The sequence below is a fragment of the Excalfactoria chinensis genome, chromosome 12 (assembly GCF_039878825.1).
Source record: "Excalfactoria chinensis isolate bCotChi1 chromosome 12, bCotChi1.hap2, whole genome shotgun sequence".
Classification (NCBI taxonomy): Eukaryota; Metazoa; Chordata; class Aves; order Galliformes; family Phasianidae; genus Excalfactoria; species Excalfactoria chinensis.
In genome coordinates this window covers 15,596,711-15,613,345 of record NC_092836.1, presented here as the reverse complement: position 1 = coordinate 15,613,345, position 16,635 = coordinate 15,596,711, and the positions used below count along the sequence as shown (strand labels likewise).

At 38.1% G+C, this 16,635-nt stretch overlaps 2 protein-coding genes across 3 annotated transcripts in view; one reads left to right on the top strand and one right to left on the bottom strand.

The window, feature by feature from the left end:
- The window catches only part of CENPP (centromere protein P), an 88,954-nt gene extending 84,479 nt beyond the window's left edge, over positions 1-4,475 (bottom strand). The window contains exons 1-5 of the mRNA XM_072347431.1: positions 4,307-4,475; positions 3,154-3,298; positions 2,911-3,068; positions 2,452-2,540; positions 46-134 (exon numbers count right to left, since the gene is read on the bottom strand). Of these exons, the coding sequence (XP_072203532.1) occupies positions 46-134; positions 2,452-2,540; positions 2,911-3,068; positions 3,154-3,290 (473 nt within the window). The 5' untranslated portion in view covers positions 3,291-3,298; positions 4,307-4,475. The remainder of the gene's footprint in view (positions 1-45; positions 135-2,451; positions 2,541-2,910; positions 3,069-3,153; positions 3,299-4,306) is intronic.
- A 218-nt stretch (positions 4,476-4,693) lies between these two features.
- Positions 4,694-16,309, top strand: NOL8 (nucleolar protein 8). Of its 2 annotated transcripts, none has more exons than XM_072347469.1 (17): positions 4,694-4,769; positions 5,515-5,685; positions 5,856-5,918; positions 7,050-7,128; positions 7,422-7,569; positions 7,817-7,885; positions 8,172-10,085; positions 10,368-10,484; positions 11,217-11,336; positions 11,687-11,771; positions 12,002-12,146; positions 12,704-12,787; positions 13,424-13,701; positions 14,064-14,190; positions 14,603-14,673; positions 15,279-15,361; positions 15,681-16,309. In XM_072347469.1, exons 2-17 carry the CDS (start codon positions 5,547-5,549, stop codon positions 15,738-15,740), a joined length of 3,582 nt encoding a protein of 1,193 aa, XP_072203570.1. In that variant the 5' UTR covers positions 4,694-4,769; positions 5,515-5,546; the 3' UTR covers positions 15,741-16,309. The 2 variants fall into 2 exon arrangements, with proteins under 2 accessions (XP_072203570.1, XP_072203572.1); XM_072347471.1 differs by lacking the exon at positions 4,694-4,769 and adding an exon at positions 4,912-5,001.
- The last annotated feature ends 326 nt before the right edge of the window (positions 16,310-16,635 follow it).

The window sequence follows — 16,635 nt, the reverse complement described above, 5'->3', positions numbered from 1 at the left end:
GCCTATACAATAGCTTTTCTTAAACAAAAAAAACCTCAACGTTACCTGGACACAAACTTGCTTAATTCTGAACACTGTCCAGATTCCACTACAATGCTGAGACCAGTAATAGCAGCAGACACGTTCTCCTTGTTCTAGATTGGAGAAACAACAACACAATATTTTAGAAGTTGCTCTAGAAACAAATATAGAAACACATATATAAAATACACCAAAATCTATGCAAATACTGCTACACATAAAAACCTATTGTAGTATTTCTAAGCTATGTCTTAATTGCATGAAAATTTTGTTGCATTTCAATATATCAGCATTATCCAGGCAATAAAGACATTGGAGTAACATTTAAGCTACTCTGCACAGAGAACAGACATTCGTAAAAGAAGATTACAAGAAGTTCATCTGCTCCCTTCCATGTCGCTGATACTGCTGATTCCTCTCAGTTTTCAACACTACTCCTCCATCACATAAACCAGAAATCTCAAGTTTAATATCCCTTTTGGAAAACATCCTAATGCTAAAATCCTAAAATTTGGATGTCCTTTTCCTGCTTGCATTCCTTCCAGTTTACAACCTATTGTTTTGACTCAAATTCCTGTCTCGTTTTACAATAACACACTACTCATAACAAAACATTCCCAAATTAAAATACCTAACAAACTAAGAGAACATCGAGAAAGGACGATCGTTCAGTAGAAATGAAGCCATAGAATAATTTAAATCTTTGTTCTATTAATTCTTGAGCACCCCCAAGGAATACATCAGATTAACAGTGAATGAATAATACCTTGAAGACCATAGCAAATATTTCACTTCAACATGGAGACTTTGTACTTTTTCTTATTCTCAGCACTACAAGGAAATTCTCACTACAACTAAATTCTCTCAAGACCTATTTAAATGGTTCTAACAAAATGATAATATAAAACATAATAATAGTAAAACAACGGACCATATTTTACAGCTGTATCCAAGCCATTATGTTTGAATTCGTACATCTACAAGAAAATACAAAGCCTTTAAAACCATTCAGGTTCATATATAACCACAAAAATTGTGCAAAGGAACAAAAATAACTATTTGCAGCCATACACTCTTGACCTGCGTGGGTAACACCATAAATAAAAGCCTAAACATATGTGTGGTGGCAAAAAAATAGTGCTCTCCAATTGTGTCTGCTTGATCTGTTTATGGTTTTCCTGAATACATCCACAACTCAAAGACTTGAAAAAGCACAAAACGGTGGTGGTACAAATTTGACTCAGTTAAGCTACAGTAATATCTAGCCTGTATTGTATTTTAAATTGTAACCTACAGGTTAAATTCTGTATTTCCATTAACTAAAGGCTTGTTTGTTTGTTTTCTTAATACAAACACACTTAGTTTTCTGTGTATAACATACCTGCAAAGTAATTCTGTCAGCCCCAGTTTTAGATGCTAAATAGGCAAGTGCTGTCATCTAGTGGTAAAATGTATTTAAGCACTCAGCAGTCAGATTTATCATCTGAGCCCCATTAACATCAAATACCACAGAACACAAAGAATTTATCATTCCAAAGGACCACACATAAAACATAATCAAGTCCCTCGATGGATGCAGGTTACTTCCATACCTTAAAGCTAAGTGCAATTTTACACGTCAATGCTACAACAGTGCTACAAGAACTTTAAGTTCTAAGCCATACTTTGCAAAATAACTTCATTCAACTCTTGAAATTCCATATCACACAATCCACAGATGAGTAAGTAAATACTCAGTCCCTCAGTTCATAATGGCTTCTGTTAAGCTTAAGAAGAGAAGCCAATTTTTTCACAAAACAAATCAGTTTTCAATACCATCAGGTCCAAGCGCTATTTAAAGCCACCTTCAAAGTTGAGCTGAAAATCAAGTTTTCCTGAGAAGGAAACTTTCCAGTGTCAAAGAAAGAGTTATTACAAACCAGGGTAACAGCTCCTTCCCACTGCTTACCATCCTGAATTCTGTACTAATAGATTCAAACAAGAGCTTTCTTGCAAAAAGTGCCATAATTGGTGTAACTTTTGTGCAATCCCCGTGATGTAATGGCAATTTACACCAATGAAATGAACAGGAATAGAACCAAAGTAAAAAAGAAACTGTTCTTGCTTTTAATTCTTTAGCTTTTCCTCTGCTCCCTCAAGAGATGTGGGGCTTGGAATTTTCCATTCTGCAGTTCAAGGTACCAGATTATAGGAGAGCATGGTAAGAATTTAATGACTGGATGTAGAACTGGAACTTCAGAATTATTTTACTTGGATGCACTTGGAATTCAAAAGCTGGGTCCATCTGTCATGGAGAGATTTACATCAAGGAAACTCAGCCGTAATGATAAAACACCAGTTAAAAGTTTTCAGCTGACAAATCAAGTATTAATTTCTGTTCCTTGGAAGTTTTGCTTGTTTATTTTATTTTAAATATACAGTCATTGTTACCTGCACTTCAAGAAGCTGGAATTCCAAACAAAAAGGCAAGGACCGGCAATTTCCTGATAGCCTGTGCTTCTGAACTGTTCGATTTGCAGCTGTTATTTTGAAAGTTTAAAAAAAGAAAGTTAGCAAAATACTTTGTAATACCCCTATTCAACTATTACTGTATTTCTGCCACTGGTCACGTTTAAAGTACCAAACAACACTGTCAGTCACAGAAATCATGAAAGTAAGTGAAACATACTAAGAAAAAAACTACTAACTTCATAGCAAATTTCTGCTTTTCCACCCAGTAAAATACAGTCCTTGCTCAGAAGCTACTTTCTCAATAAATGCAATTAATTTGAAATACAATGGAATTTTCTTTCTGTTATCATTTAAAGTGGAATTACAATGTGCATCCACAAACATAATCAACTGGAATGTGTTCAGTATAGCACCACTAACAGCCACAAAAATACTTACTTCTTTCTAATGCTTTCTTAGAATGACTTGTGATCTGAATACCGGTAAACTTCACCAAAAAGGAGAGATCTCTCTCTAGATTTTCAAGTTCAGCTTTCAGGTCCACTGGAGGTTCATATCCCTTATGATCTCCCAGAAATTCTCTTTGGAATAGTTTCCTAGAATTAAAAATCCAAAATGGAAATAAGAATATATAACAAATCAACAAACAAAATACTCAAGAAATAGGAGCAGAAGACATACGCCGACTTCAGTACTTCTTCATCAGAATAAAAGGTGGATTCCTGTTGGATATCTTCATATCTTTCAGTCAACAGTTTAATTTCTTCTTCCAGCAACTGAATTTCATCTTCATAAACTTGATAAACGCTGTTGTCCATTTCTCCCACTAGGCAAAACAAACGAGCATATTAGGTCCCACCTCCCCCCAAAACAAATCACTATTCACAATGTATTTTTTTTTTTTCCAAATAATTAATTTAAAAATGTAAATATGGCATTAGGCAACATTTCTCCTGCCATCGTGTGAAACAATCCAATTGTATCTTATGTCTTCTGGAAATTAAAGAATTGATAATTACCATGTTAAATTATCTTGAGTAGCTGACGTGATTTTGTTGCATTAATTCCTTGAAAATCGAATTCCTGGAGTCTAAACGTAAATTTTAAACCAATTGCAAAACATAAATCACTGCGACTGTGCTGGAAGGATTGAGTCACAGCCGGATCCACTGATTGAACACCTGAGGAAAGGAGCTGGTCAGCCCTTGGAGCACAGCTGAAAGCAAATCAGCTGAGACAAGAATGGGAGGAGTTTGACTGCACTGAAGGGACGACTGCCACTGGGGAAGGATCTCTGGTTGGAGATCCCTCCCTTGCAATGAATTACTGATATAATAGCAAAAAGGCAAGCAGCATAGAAGGATTGCTTTGAGGGCGGTGAGGTGTGATTTTACCTCAGGAAGCAGCTGGCAGAAGCAGAGCACCGTGCACTGCCAGCACTGCTCCTAATGCAGCGCCTGATGGAGCACAGCTGCTCTTACCGAACACAAGTGCATTAACGAGCAAAAAGCAGCGGAGAGACACAAGGAATAGTCACCTTTCACAAATAAATCGAAAAGCAAGTAAGGTTTTTAATTTAAATGGCTAGAATGTTAAGCTTAGACGCAGCCCGTGAAAAGTTGCTGTGCAACGTTGATACATTGTCAGGAAAGAAACGTACTTCGTGCTGGGACAAGAAACAGAAGCGAAAGGAAGTTAAAAAGTGGATTTTAGCACATCTTAATGTAGAGGCTTCGTTTGCTCGTTAAAAACTAGGACGCACTGAGGATTGCCACGGCTGAACCCGACAGAACCTCGGGAAAAAGGAAACAGTTGCCACGGCCGGAATCTTTACCTGAATTCGTCAGCTGCTTCCAGCAAAGAGCTGCTTCAATCAGCAGCACCGTCAGCTCACGTTGCAGGCGGTAAGGGATGCTGACAGCCCGGAGCGGCCGCGTACCGCTCACACGGACCGCCCGCTGCTGCCGGTCCGAGCTTTCGAAGTGCGCGCCCAGCCTGCGCCCCGGGCGCTACCACAGCCGCCATTTCTTGCGGGGGGCACCACTCAGCCCCGCTGCTCTGAGGAACCAGTGAGCCGCACTAAGGGCACATCCCAAGGCCGGTATTAGAATTAGATCATAAAAGCGTTATTAATGTAGCTATTTGCGTTTGTGTGTGTTTATTTTCTTTTACGTTTTGTGGAAAATCCCCCTTTCTTTCTTCCTGGTTGGTTGTGCCCAAAGCTCCCGCCATTCCCCGGGGCCGGAGCTGCGTGCTGCTCTCAAACCCGCCCGGCCGCCAACACGATCCCGGCAGCGGTGAGTGAAGCGCTTGGGCCCGGTGAGAGCCCGTGTGCCGGGACGGCGGTGGGGAGGGGGCAGAGCGGGGCGGCCGTGGGACGCTGAGGTGCCCGAGGTGTCGGCTGAGGGCGGTGGGGCCGTTGGGAGCGGTGTGTGGAGCCTCGTGCCTCCTTCCACACTGCGCTGCTGCGGGCGCGTGAATCCCTCGTGGCGTTTCCTTCATAAGGAAGGGCTGGGAGCCCTGCGCCTGGTCAGCGTGGAGGAGAGGAGGCTGAATGGGGATCCTATTAATGCTTATGGCCTAGTGCTGTCAGCTGGGTCTCTCCTTCCCGAGGAAAGCCTCCTTTACTCATGTTTCTTTTTTCAATATCTGAAGAATGAGCGATTGCCGGGTGGTTGCTGCAGAGTGAGAGGCCCGAGCTTGTGCTTTGGCCTTCTCTGTATTTGCTGCTATCGCCACTTGAGAACTTGTTAATCGAGGAGGGGATGTGTTGAGTGTGGGAGAGCTGCAGCTACTTTCACTGCTCCTGAGGCAGCAGCACAGCTCACTGCACGGCCTCGCAGTTGCTCACCTTCTGCTTCTGTGTTTAACTGCTTCATAGGTTTCCTCATATCGTGGTAGTCCCAGACCAAAGCATTCTTCTCTCAGGTTCTTTGTGGAGAACTTTTGATAGAATTACTTTTTTTTTCATAATCAGATATTGTATTTGACGTAATCCCTGACATTTAAGTACTAGTGAGCTGCTGTTATATCTTCTTACAGAAAAACAGATGTGACTGCTTGGCTCTTTCAATATGGAGAAGAAACAAGTGTCAAAACGGCTGTATGTCGGAGGGCTCGGCCATACGGTTTCGAAGGCTGAACTGCAAGAAAGATTTGGGAAGTTTGGACGTGTTTTGGATGTAGAGATTATCACCAGGAAAGATGAGCAGGGTAACAGTTTTGCATCATCCTTTCAAACGGAATTGTTTTTCAAGTCATAGTGTGAAATAAGCTTTTTTGCTTCAGAGGCACTTTATTTTTTCAGGAAATAACACGATTTTCAGCTTTAAGGGAAACACTGAAAGTATATAGAAATTAATTAAATGTTTATCATTGAGCAGGGAACCCTACGAAAACTTTTGCTTACATCACTGTCAGCAGCTCTGAGGCTGATCTTAGAAAATGTAAGTATATATACATACCTATATATATTTAATAAATCATGTTGCTGAAGCAAGTTACATTATTCATGATACATCTAATGTTGTCTAGGCTGGACATGCTAAAGGTAGACCTGGATTGATTTTGTTGTCATATACATTTTGTTTGCTTTAAGCTGCAGTTTGAATGAAAGATGCTTTGCCAGAGTTTTCAGTACGTGGATATAAGCAGACTGAAAAAAATTACCTTGAAAATGAAGTGGTGATTTATGAGTTTATTCTTGCTCTTCCTTCAAAAAGTGTGGGAAATGGTTCACAGAATCACCAAGGTTGGAAAAGACCTAAAATATCATCCAGTCCAGCCATTCATCTATTACCAATAGCTCCCACTAAACTGTGTCCCTCAACACAACATCCAGTTGTTCCTTGAATACCCCCAGGGTCAGTGTCTCCACCACCTCCCTGGGCAGTCCATTCCATTCAACTCCTTCCTTCAGAACCATAAAACATTGGAAGGGACTTCCCATGAGAGGAAACCCAGAAGGAGAGTTCATGTAAATGTTCTTGTGTTATGACAGTTCTACAGATTCCAGAATAGTTGAATTGCAAAATTATTTGCAGTTATGAAATTGCATATTGTATATGTAGCAGTAAAATATTAGATGGAGATAACCAGACTTGAAAAAAAGGGATTGGAAATTTGATGTTTTATTTCAGAAGCCATTAGAAATAGGAAATTTCTTTGAGATTAGTTAAAAGGTTTGAGGGCTGACTGCCACTGGGGAGGGATTTCTTCCTTGGTGAAGCTTTCTCCCGCAAACCTGGAATCTTCTGATATGGGTGAGTGATCTTCTTGCTTTCCTTTATAGCACCTTTCTGTCATGCTGGTCCTTTTGTCAATGCAGCTTTGTTGTATCAGGAAGATAATTACCAGAGAGTTTACCTTCAAAATATGTATGCTTGGATTTTTACCTGTTTTTGAACTGACCCATACAGATCCAAATAGAACTATTCAAGTCAGAACCTTAATTCTGAATGTAGATGTTGTTTAAGTGTAGGATTTTAGACTCTCCGTGTATAAAAGGTGACACTGTTAAGTTCAGTGTGCATCTTTTAATATAGAATATATTAATTTCCAATCTTGTTCTTTTACAGGCATATCTATTTTAAATAAAACCAAATGGGGAGGGAGGACGCTGCAGATTGAATTTGCCAAAGAAAGTTTTTTACACAGGTAAAAATCAACAAATACCCTTTTTAAGTGATGGTGCCCTTTTTCTGTTTAACTTGTAATATTATGGCAGTGCTTTAGGCGTCTGCTATGCTCCTCATCTTTCTAATCTTTATTGATGTTTCTTGGCTGGTGACACATATTTGATAGCACAATCTTTTTGCCACTATTACTCCCTTAAAGCTCAGGTATAATCAGAATTATGTTAATTCCTTCTGTGTTGCTGGTTGCTGCCAGTTATGAACTATCACACAGGCAAATCTTTTTTTTCACATATGGTGTACTTTTTGATACAGGCTTGCCATGGAGAGGGAGGAAGCGAAGCTGCAGAAAGAAAAGCCACGGAGAAATGATGAAACAGTTCTTCTGGAATCACTGAAAAAGGCTGGAGTTGTAGACTTTCACATGAGAGCAGTGCCAGGTACAGAGGTGCCAGACCATAAGGTATGCTGGGGGAGCTGTATAGAGAATTAAAACAAAAATTAGAATTGGGCACAAACTTGTTCCATTCATATCTATGTTAAATGTTTATGCAGTATATAAGGAAACTTGTATTAAATGTGGTCATCTAGCTTTTAATAAGTAGTCTGGGGAAATACCTTACATGTTCTGTCATTTTTGTAATGAATCTTTTATTTGGTGTTATTTTCTTACCTTTTTTTCATGCTAATTTATTTTTCTTTTCTTTTAGAATTGGATTGTGGGTAAATTTGGCAGAGTCCTCCCAATCCTTCACCTTAGGAATCAACAGAAAAATAAAATATCCTTTTTGGTTGGACATAGATACAATTCACTTCTTTCTTCCATCCTAACGATAAATATGTTTGCTAAGTGGCCTTCATATTGACTACTATGGCACGTTTAAGTAAATGTAATAAGCTTTTTTGTGTTCTGAATAACTTACTTAGACTGCAAGTCTTTTGTTTAAAGGCATGCTGTCCTAGCATTAAGAGAACTCTTCCTTTCTCTTAGAATTTAGTTTGCAGAGATTAGAATTCTGCTTGCTGAAAGAATCATGTTGGTTTTATTCCTTAATTCCTACGAACATTGTGAAGTATGACCCATCAAAATATTGCCACAACCTTAGAAAGCTGGAGGAAGACTTGACAGATGTAGTTCCTGTATCCAAGCTTACTTGGCATTTGGAAGAGAAAGATGACAGCATAAGCAAGAAGCGACAAGGAGAGTTCCCTGTGACTAAGGAGCAACCTAAAAAAACAAAGCAACTGGGCAGCAGGGATCTGAATGGAGTGGAAGTGCTCCCTTCTGCGTGTCAGTCACATTTGAGAAACATAAGCTCATTGCAGCTAAATCAGAGATCGAAAACCAAATCCAGTGATAAGTCTAAATTGCCTCCATCAAGCAGTCTTAGTAGTATTTCAGGGCGAAGCTTGCTATCAGATAAAAACAGCATTTCTAGAGTTATGTCTCCAAATAACAGAATGCATGCTTCTGACAGTGACGTTGATTCTGAAGAGGAAATCAGAGCAATGATGAAGAAGAAGATGGAGAGAGAGCAAACTGAAAATGCTGAGACTGAAAGTGACCACCTGGAAATTGTTGGAGATAATTTTGAGTTAAAATACAATACTCACTGGTCATTAGGCAACGGAGACACCATGAAGAAAGGAAACAGTAAAGAGGAAGAGACTATGGAATGGGACAATGGTTATGACTCAGCGGATACAGATGAGATTATTGCTGAGAGTAAAGCCCCAGGTCAGAGTAGCATGAAAACTGCAGTTTTAGAAAACTCTAAGCAGGTGAATGTACAAAATAAACAAATGTTATCTAGTAAGAAGTGTGATTTGGTAAATAACTTCTCACCAAAAACTCACAGTTTAAAAGAAGAGCATGTTGAAAGCAAAGGGAAAATGAGGAAGCCTAGCGTTTCTGCCTTGTTGGGTACAGCAGGTAACGGTACAGCAAAAGCAAGTCATAGTGAAAGCTCTTATTCACAGTCTGAGGAAGAGGAGTCTGAAACCAGTTCTGATTATGAATCCATGATGCAAAACTGTTACCGTCTAGACCTTACGTTAGATGACCTAAAAGCACTGGCTACTGAAAAATCTGAGACATCAGTGGAAGAACTGGATAGTACACAGAGTTCTAGTCAGTGCAGCATTAAAGGAAGTGCTGAAGGCAACGTCGTATGTAAGCCAAAATGTTCCAAAATTCCTCCTGCAGTTAATAAAAAGTGCATCTGTCCTGAAGATATACTTGCTGCCATTTTAGATGGGGAGGAGAATGTTGATGAGGAAAGCTCCAAGGGACGAAATAATTCATGTTTGAAGATCCAGCCCTTCAGAGGAATGGGAGCCCTTTGTGACAAGGCAACTAAGGAAAGCACTGACTTTAAAAAGAGATCTGTAGAAAGTTTAGGTTTTGAAGCTTCTCCTCCATTTTGTGCGGTGAAGTCATCTGAAGGGCAACATGAGAATCGTCCATTTTATTCTCTTGAAGTTGGCACTAAAAAGAAACAAAATGTACATTGTGAACAGCACAAAGAGTTGTCAGGTTCTTCTTTCTTAGCAGATAATGTTTGCAGGCCACATTTACAAGGAAGGAACACAAAAACAAATTCTCAGCAAGGTGACCAGAATTCAGAGTATGGAGATACTGTTCTTTGCACTGATGAAAGTGAAGGTGAGAGCAGTGACTTGGATAGCAGTGCTGCCATGTCACAGACACATGTGAAACGACAACTGAAAAGCCCGAAACTGCTTTCAAAAAAAATGAAGACAGATGTAAGCAACACAAGTTCAGAATGTGGAGTTAAGAAATGTGCAGATAGGAAGATGAGTCTCCTGGATAGTAAAGAACTTCAAGGTACCGCTTCAAAGGAATCTGATACAAAAAAACAATTGCAGGATAACCAGAAGAGGCTGGCAGCTCTGGAAGAGAGACAGAAAGAGAGGCAATTGCAGAAGAAGCTCATTCAAGGAGCTCTTTCAAACTTGGTAATTAAACTCATATCTGGTCTGAATAGCAGGCAGTAAAACAAAAGGGGAAAATTATTTACAATTTAAGATATTTTGCAAGCTTGTGGATTTCTTGATTATATTTCAGTTTGTGTTTTCAGAGTATGTATATAATGTTGCATGCCTAATTCCTGGGATATCTTTGGAATTGCAAAAGGAGTGCTGAGTTCTTCCTTTACTGTCATAGAAATGTGTCCGAGATGGTTCTGTGTGACTGTGCTGAGTGTTTACTGTTAACCTGTCCATTCTATTCTTATGTAGGATAGCCAGCCAACAAACAAGCATAAACACATCATATTCAATTCAGATGTGGAAAGTGAAGCTGAAGTGGATGAAACACTGGAGAAAGATGAGAGTCTGGAAGATACGCATGAAACAGTAGGTGTTGCTAGGAGGAATTCTAGTATTCTTTGGGGCAATTCTATATCGATGGGACAAACTATTATATTGAATACTATTTTTCATAGCTTAGTGAAAGGAAAATTTAAACAATATTTCAATTAATTTGAGTGCTTCTGTTTTGGCTAATGTGATTCTAACAAAGAGTATGTCATCTAACTGCAGAAGCTGGAAATGCTGGAGAATTGGTAGAGAGACAGTGATCTGTATCCAATACGGTGGACAAAGAATCCTTATTAATGCAGAGTCTTGTTTTATAAAGTGATGTTTGAGTCCAAAGAAGTTGTGTTTTAAAGCTGTGGTGTGCTTACCTTTTCTGCAGTTCATATTTATCAACTGACTTAAACGATGTTCTGCAGTTGATACCATGACTGAGACTTGTTCAGAAGGGTTTTTAGACATTGTTATTTTAAAGTTGATCTCCCTTTGTATAATCAGGAAGTTGGATTCGTACGGCTAGTTCAAATTGTAATACCTGAGTTAGTTTTTATGTGGATATTTTGCCTCTACTTAAATTTAATGATCATTGACTGTAAAAATCTTAAAAGGTGTGTATATGGCATAAGATGTGAAATGAGTGGGTCAGTAAATTGGTCATTCTAGAAATGCATTTTCTCAGGTATGCTGCAAAGCACATGAAGGAAGTTAATGCTGAATTATTTTCTCAAGCTTCTCAAAATGGTTCCCTTCCTGTATTTTTCTTTAACAAAGAAGGAACACGATCCTAAATCTTCTAGAAGACTCTTTGAAAGCAGCGAAGATGATCAAGATGAAACAGATGACGAGAGATTCAAAATTAAACCACAGTTTGAAGGCAAAGCTGGTGAAAAAGTGAGTGAAGTTATTAATGACTTTCTTGTCAGTCACTGTAATGTCGCTTTGGCAGTGTGGGATACGTAGTCTTATGTGTGTGTGCACTATGATTTTGATAAACTTAACCATGGAATTATCTCCTACAGAGAGACCTGTAGCCATGAAGGAAGTAACGAATGCTGGGGAGGTGTGAGGAGAGTTCTCTGGCATTGTCATTTTTTGAAGTTTCTCAATATTCAAAAAAGGCATCGAGCTAAGGATTGTTAGTGTGTCGTAATAGTTAAAGGGTTGGAAATAAGAAGTTACTATATTTCTTATATATAATTTCTTTTTTTATATATAAAATTTATATATTTCTTTTTATTTAGCTCTTAAAATTGCAATCACGCTTTGGCACGGATGAAAGATTTCGCATGGATGCTCGATTCCTTGAAAGTGAGAGTGAAGAAGAAGGTAAGCTTGTTCTTGTTTCCTAGGTAGTAACAGTAATAGAGCTATATAATATCTATATTCACAGACTAGCTGCATAACAAGGAGGAAAGCTTCTAATTAATTAGCTTTATAATGAGGAAAGTGGCTTGTCTATTTGCATGAGCTCTGCTGTTGTAGTAGTATTACACATTAAATATTTCAGGCTTACTCTGATCATAATGGGGGAACACTGATATTTGTTTATTATTTAGGAGAAACCAATACAATGGAGGCAGATGAGGAAGAAGAGTTTGCTGCAGAGAAAAAGAAAAATCTACAGATACTGGGAAGTCTATTGAATATTGATCCAGAACAATCAAAAACAACTAAAATGGCCACAAATGCTAAGAAATTCAAGTACGTACTTAAGGTTCTTCCGGTATATTCTGTATGATTGGATTGCTGGGATTGAGTTGGTATCTTAATTAGTCCTTGCCTGTTCTCTACAGGGACAAACGTAAACAAGCTAGACAAAGAACACGTGAGCTAGGCAGTAAGCCAGAAAATTAGATTGTTGTTCACTTAAGAGTTAATAAAGTTATTGTTTTCTCTGGACTGCATGTGAGAAATAAGGCAAGTATCCTTTTTTTTTTTTTTTTTTTTTCAAGGTATTAACATAAAATTTCCAGTGGAGATTTTTTTTCTTCATTTGATTAGGCATTCCTTGCACATAGCCGTGGACTGACATGGTAGAAGTTAACAGTGTTAAGTATAGTGATGTGCAACTAGTAACCTTTTACAGATGGTTATTACTGGAGTTATTTGACTAAAGCCAATTGTGTCTACAATTTTTCTTGATCTTCCCTGAGCTTTTCTGCTGAAGAAATAAATTTTAAAGTTTTATGGTAACTTTGAGTTGGATATTTGTAAAGTCCCATGGGTTGTTTTATGGTGTTTTCATTCTGTCTTTATAGGGATATTAATGCCCTCCGCTATGATCCCACGAGGCAAGATCATGCAGTTTTTGAGAAGAAACCAAAAGCTGTAGAAGAAGAGAGGTATTATTATAGTTTGGTAACTGCTGTGATGTTTCTTTCCCTTGAAGGCTGGCTTTTAAAAACAGCAATGCTGATTTTTTTGGTTACTATGCAGACAGCTTTGTTATTTTTTTTTTTTAAGTTCTCCCTGGTATTGCTGAGATAAGGATTATGACCAGTAGAAACTCAAAGTAATATCTTGTCTTTCTTGTCTATCTTTTCTTTATGTGCTGTTTTCTGTCATCCTTTCTCACCTTCAGGTTTCAAATTCTGGGCTTTGAGATTTGCAAACCTGTGAACAGAAAGCATTAGCTCCTAACAGTTATTTTCAGGAATAGAACTTATGTCCTGAATATTGTTATATTTAGATTAGGAACTGTCATGTATTGAAAGGAGAGTCAGAGTGCCATTTGTTACAAAGTAGAATTGCTGCTGTCTTTTCATGGATATAAACCTGAGGCGCTTCCCCAGTGCTTACCTTCAAAGGGTGGGCAAATTGTGTGAGGTGAAAAGAAATGGATTAGAGACCTGAATCTGCAGCATGCCTGTCATGTCCTGTAGACCCTAGAATATTCTATTGCCAGAAACTGGAATTGCTAAGAAAGAGGAGAAATACTGTGGTGGTTATTCATCTTTTTTTAAACATTCTGATTTCAGTAAGGCTAAAAGAAAGAAGAAGAGAGAAGAGAGTGAGAAGCTGCCTGAAGTGTCTAAAGAAATATATTGTGACATTGCTGTTGATTTAAAAGAGTTTTTTGGATCTTCGAAGAACAAACCAAAAGAAAAAGGAGAAATACCCGGGGACAAAGATGAAGCAGAGGAATCATCTCCACGTGACCATCTGGGACCTGATGCTGAGAGTAACGAGGCTCAGGATTCTAGTGATTTCAAATTTTCCTTCTTTGATGACAAGGATCAGTCTGATGTAAAAGAAGGTAACGGAATAACATATGTAGAATGTACGTAGGAATAGAATATTTTAATTTCAGAAACCAGGGAGTTTTCAGAAGATAATTCAGTAACTAAGCAAAATGATTATGGTCATCTCTTAGTAAGATCCCTGTAGTTTAATTGAAGTTAATCATATTTGCATCCCTGGAGTTTTGTATGGGCTGTTGTCGAGATAACCTTGTGAGAAGGAACTGTTCTGTAGTTATTCTTTGAACAGTAATGGAAAAAAAATCTTGGAGTTTTTATACTGCTCAAGTATTTTATTTTCCAATATAACTATTTTACTCTTGAGTAGAAATCTACTAGCAAGAAAAAGAGTTATCTGCTTCTTGTGCTATTATTACAGAGCCCTACGTATTTGAAGCAATAAAACCTATAAAAATCAAATGGCAAGAAGATCCACGTTTCCAAGACAGCAGCTCTGAGGATGATGATGAGCCAGAGGCAACAGAAAGTGAAAGAGATAAAGAAATGCAAGTTCTCTTTGTGTTCATTGTCTTCTTGGTAGTAGTTGATGCTAGGTGAATTTTAATAGCAGCAATATGCACCTTTAACCAAGAGAAGTCTTTTTTCTTTTTTTTTTCTTTTTTTTTTTTTTTTTAAAGAAACCACTCCTTACTGCATAGAACATAATATTAAAAAATGTTGCTATCAGACTTGATTTGAAGTTAAAATTGCATGAGTACTGAACTGGGTACTGGTTTTGGCCAAAAGTCAAATACCTGTCAAGTGTTCTTAAACATTTCTGTACAGAAGGCTATATTTGGCTACTATGGGGCACTGTCCTACAATACTGCTATCTCTCTGAAGGACTGCAGCTTTGATATATGCTAATGGAACTTGAGACTAAATTCTATGGCGGTGACATTTCTCTGTGTTTTCTAGGTCTCTCCCTTTACCACAATCAGGAAGTTCTAGGTTTTTCTTCTTCTCCAAAGATGATGAACGATTAAGAGGTGAAACAGTTTATTCATCTTTTCTCTCCCCTCCAATCTCTTTACTGCAACTGAAGAGGAACAAATATTGCCTAGTTAATTAATAATGGTTTCTAGCTTAAATACGGCCAAGATGTTAAGAGGAAAAAAAATTGGCAACTTTCATTCACTTCCTGAGGTATGGATTGTGGTAGTGCATCCCAACAGAAACTATGGAGTCCAAATGCTGAGCTGTTATCTGGCACTCTTAGGTCATTGCCTAATTTTGTGCTGGTCTTTTAGAGCGTACAGACATCACTTGATAAATTAGCGAGGTGTTTGGTTCCTTTTAGGCATATATATGATGTTCTTTTTTTCCTTGCTTCAGTTCTTACTAGGAATGTAAGGACTGCTGGTTTGCTGCAACTTATCTTTCAGTGTAGTAAGGAAAGCTACAGCTGCTCTTCATTTTTCCTGCCATGAAAGGCTGCAATTAGTAAAATCTGTTTCAGTCAGCTATGCTTTGGGGTCATGGGTGGAATATGCAGAAGATAACAGACCTGATTTTAACTGTCACTATTTTGCATGAGTCTTATGAAGTATACCATATTCCAATGGCTGTAACCATATTGATTTGTTCTGTGCAGAGGGTCCCAAGTTATTTTGTAGAGCAGTTAACCTCAATGAAGAGAAAGATAGCTGGGAAGACAGACGTAGATTATTGCTTGAGGTGAGTATTTAAACAACTATTATTTGAAAACAGTAGCTGAAATCTCAGCATGTGAACAGAACTGGGCTGTTTATTTACCATGTGCAGTAAAAATGAATTTGGGAACATCAGAAGAACATGAAACTTCATCATATCAGGAAAGTAATAATTTTTTAATCTGTTTGTTTGTAACTTCATTTTGTTGTGTCTAGTTGGGTAAATTACTGAAAGCCTGCATTGCACAGGACGGGTTACTTAACTGCATGGAAAAAACAAGTGTGAGACAAATGGGCAAACTGACAACTTCTGATAATGCTGTGTTAAAATTGAAATGTTTCAGGAATGCCGGAAGAAACATAAGGATGCAAAAAGGAAAATGAGAACAAAACAAAAGTCTTGATGTTTCGTATTTCTTCTTTGAAAGAGACATTTTTTTTTTCTACAACTTCTTCGAAGTTCTGGTAATTCAAAGATCTTAACGGGAAACAATACTGTAAAGACTCTTACATATCATCTCTCAATAGCTACATATTTATTATGTCAATGTAGTAAGTTCATTTGGGTTTGGTTGTTTTGGATTTTTTTCTATATGGTTTAAATGTGACTTGCTTCTTTGTGGATTTACTAAGAAGTGGATCATTAAAAAAAGAAACAGTGGATTATTTTGCTGTGTTCTTGGGCCCCTGTGCTGCGTGGGGTTAATGAAGAACAGACAGATCCATACTTACATAACCCATATTCAGCTGAATGTAACAGATCCTATTGGAAGTTCCTTTTCAAGTTATGTCCTGCTTTCAGAGTAAATGTTTATGAAAGTGTACTGGTACTATGAAAGTACCAGAAGTTAATGAAAATATGTATATAAGTGGGAAAACCTGTGAAATTAGTAGGTTTGTATTTCTTCACAAAGATAATTTTTCTACTTTTTAACTGTGTTTATACATTAATAAATAATAAGGATGTATGCTGCTGGTGTTGTATGCTTGTTGAAAGGTATTTTCACATGTGAGGTTGTGTTCTCATACCCACTCAGCATATATGCTGCAGAGTCATGGCAGCATTAGAATACAGAGTATTATGAAGGTATTGGCACTTGGCAGAAGCATGCTTTCTTACAATAGTAAGTCAGAACAAAAGCTGTAAGAGAGCTCTAACCAGTGCACTAAGAGAGCTTTTGTGAGAGAGGTAGTAGTGCTTCCAGCTGAGGAAACCATGTATGCATAGTCTTCTTCATAGAGTACTTCTTCCCCCAGCCTGTATAAATACCTGGGATTCTCCTGGCCCAAGTGCAGCAC

Coding starts and splice junctions, on each gene's coding strand:
- NOL8 (XM_072347469.1), top strand. CDS start 5,547: ATGGAGAAGAAACAAGTGTCAAAACGGCTGTATGTCGGAGGGCTCGGC. Junction 7,570..7,816: donor CAGAGGTGCCAGACCATAAG/GTATGCTGGGGG, acceptor CTTTTCTTTTAG/AATTGGATTGTGGGTAAATT. Junction 14,191..14,602: donor AGTGAAAGAGATAAAGAAAT/GCAAGTTCTCTT, acceptor TGTGTTTTCTAG/GTCTCTCCCTTTACCACAAT.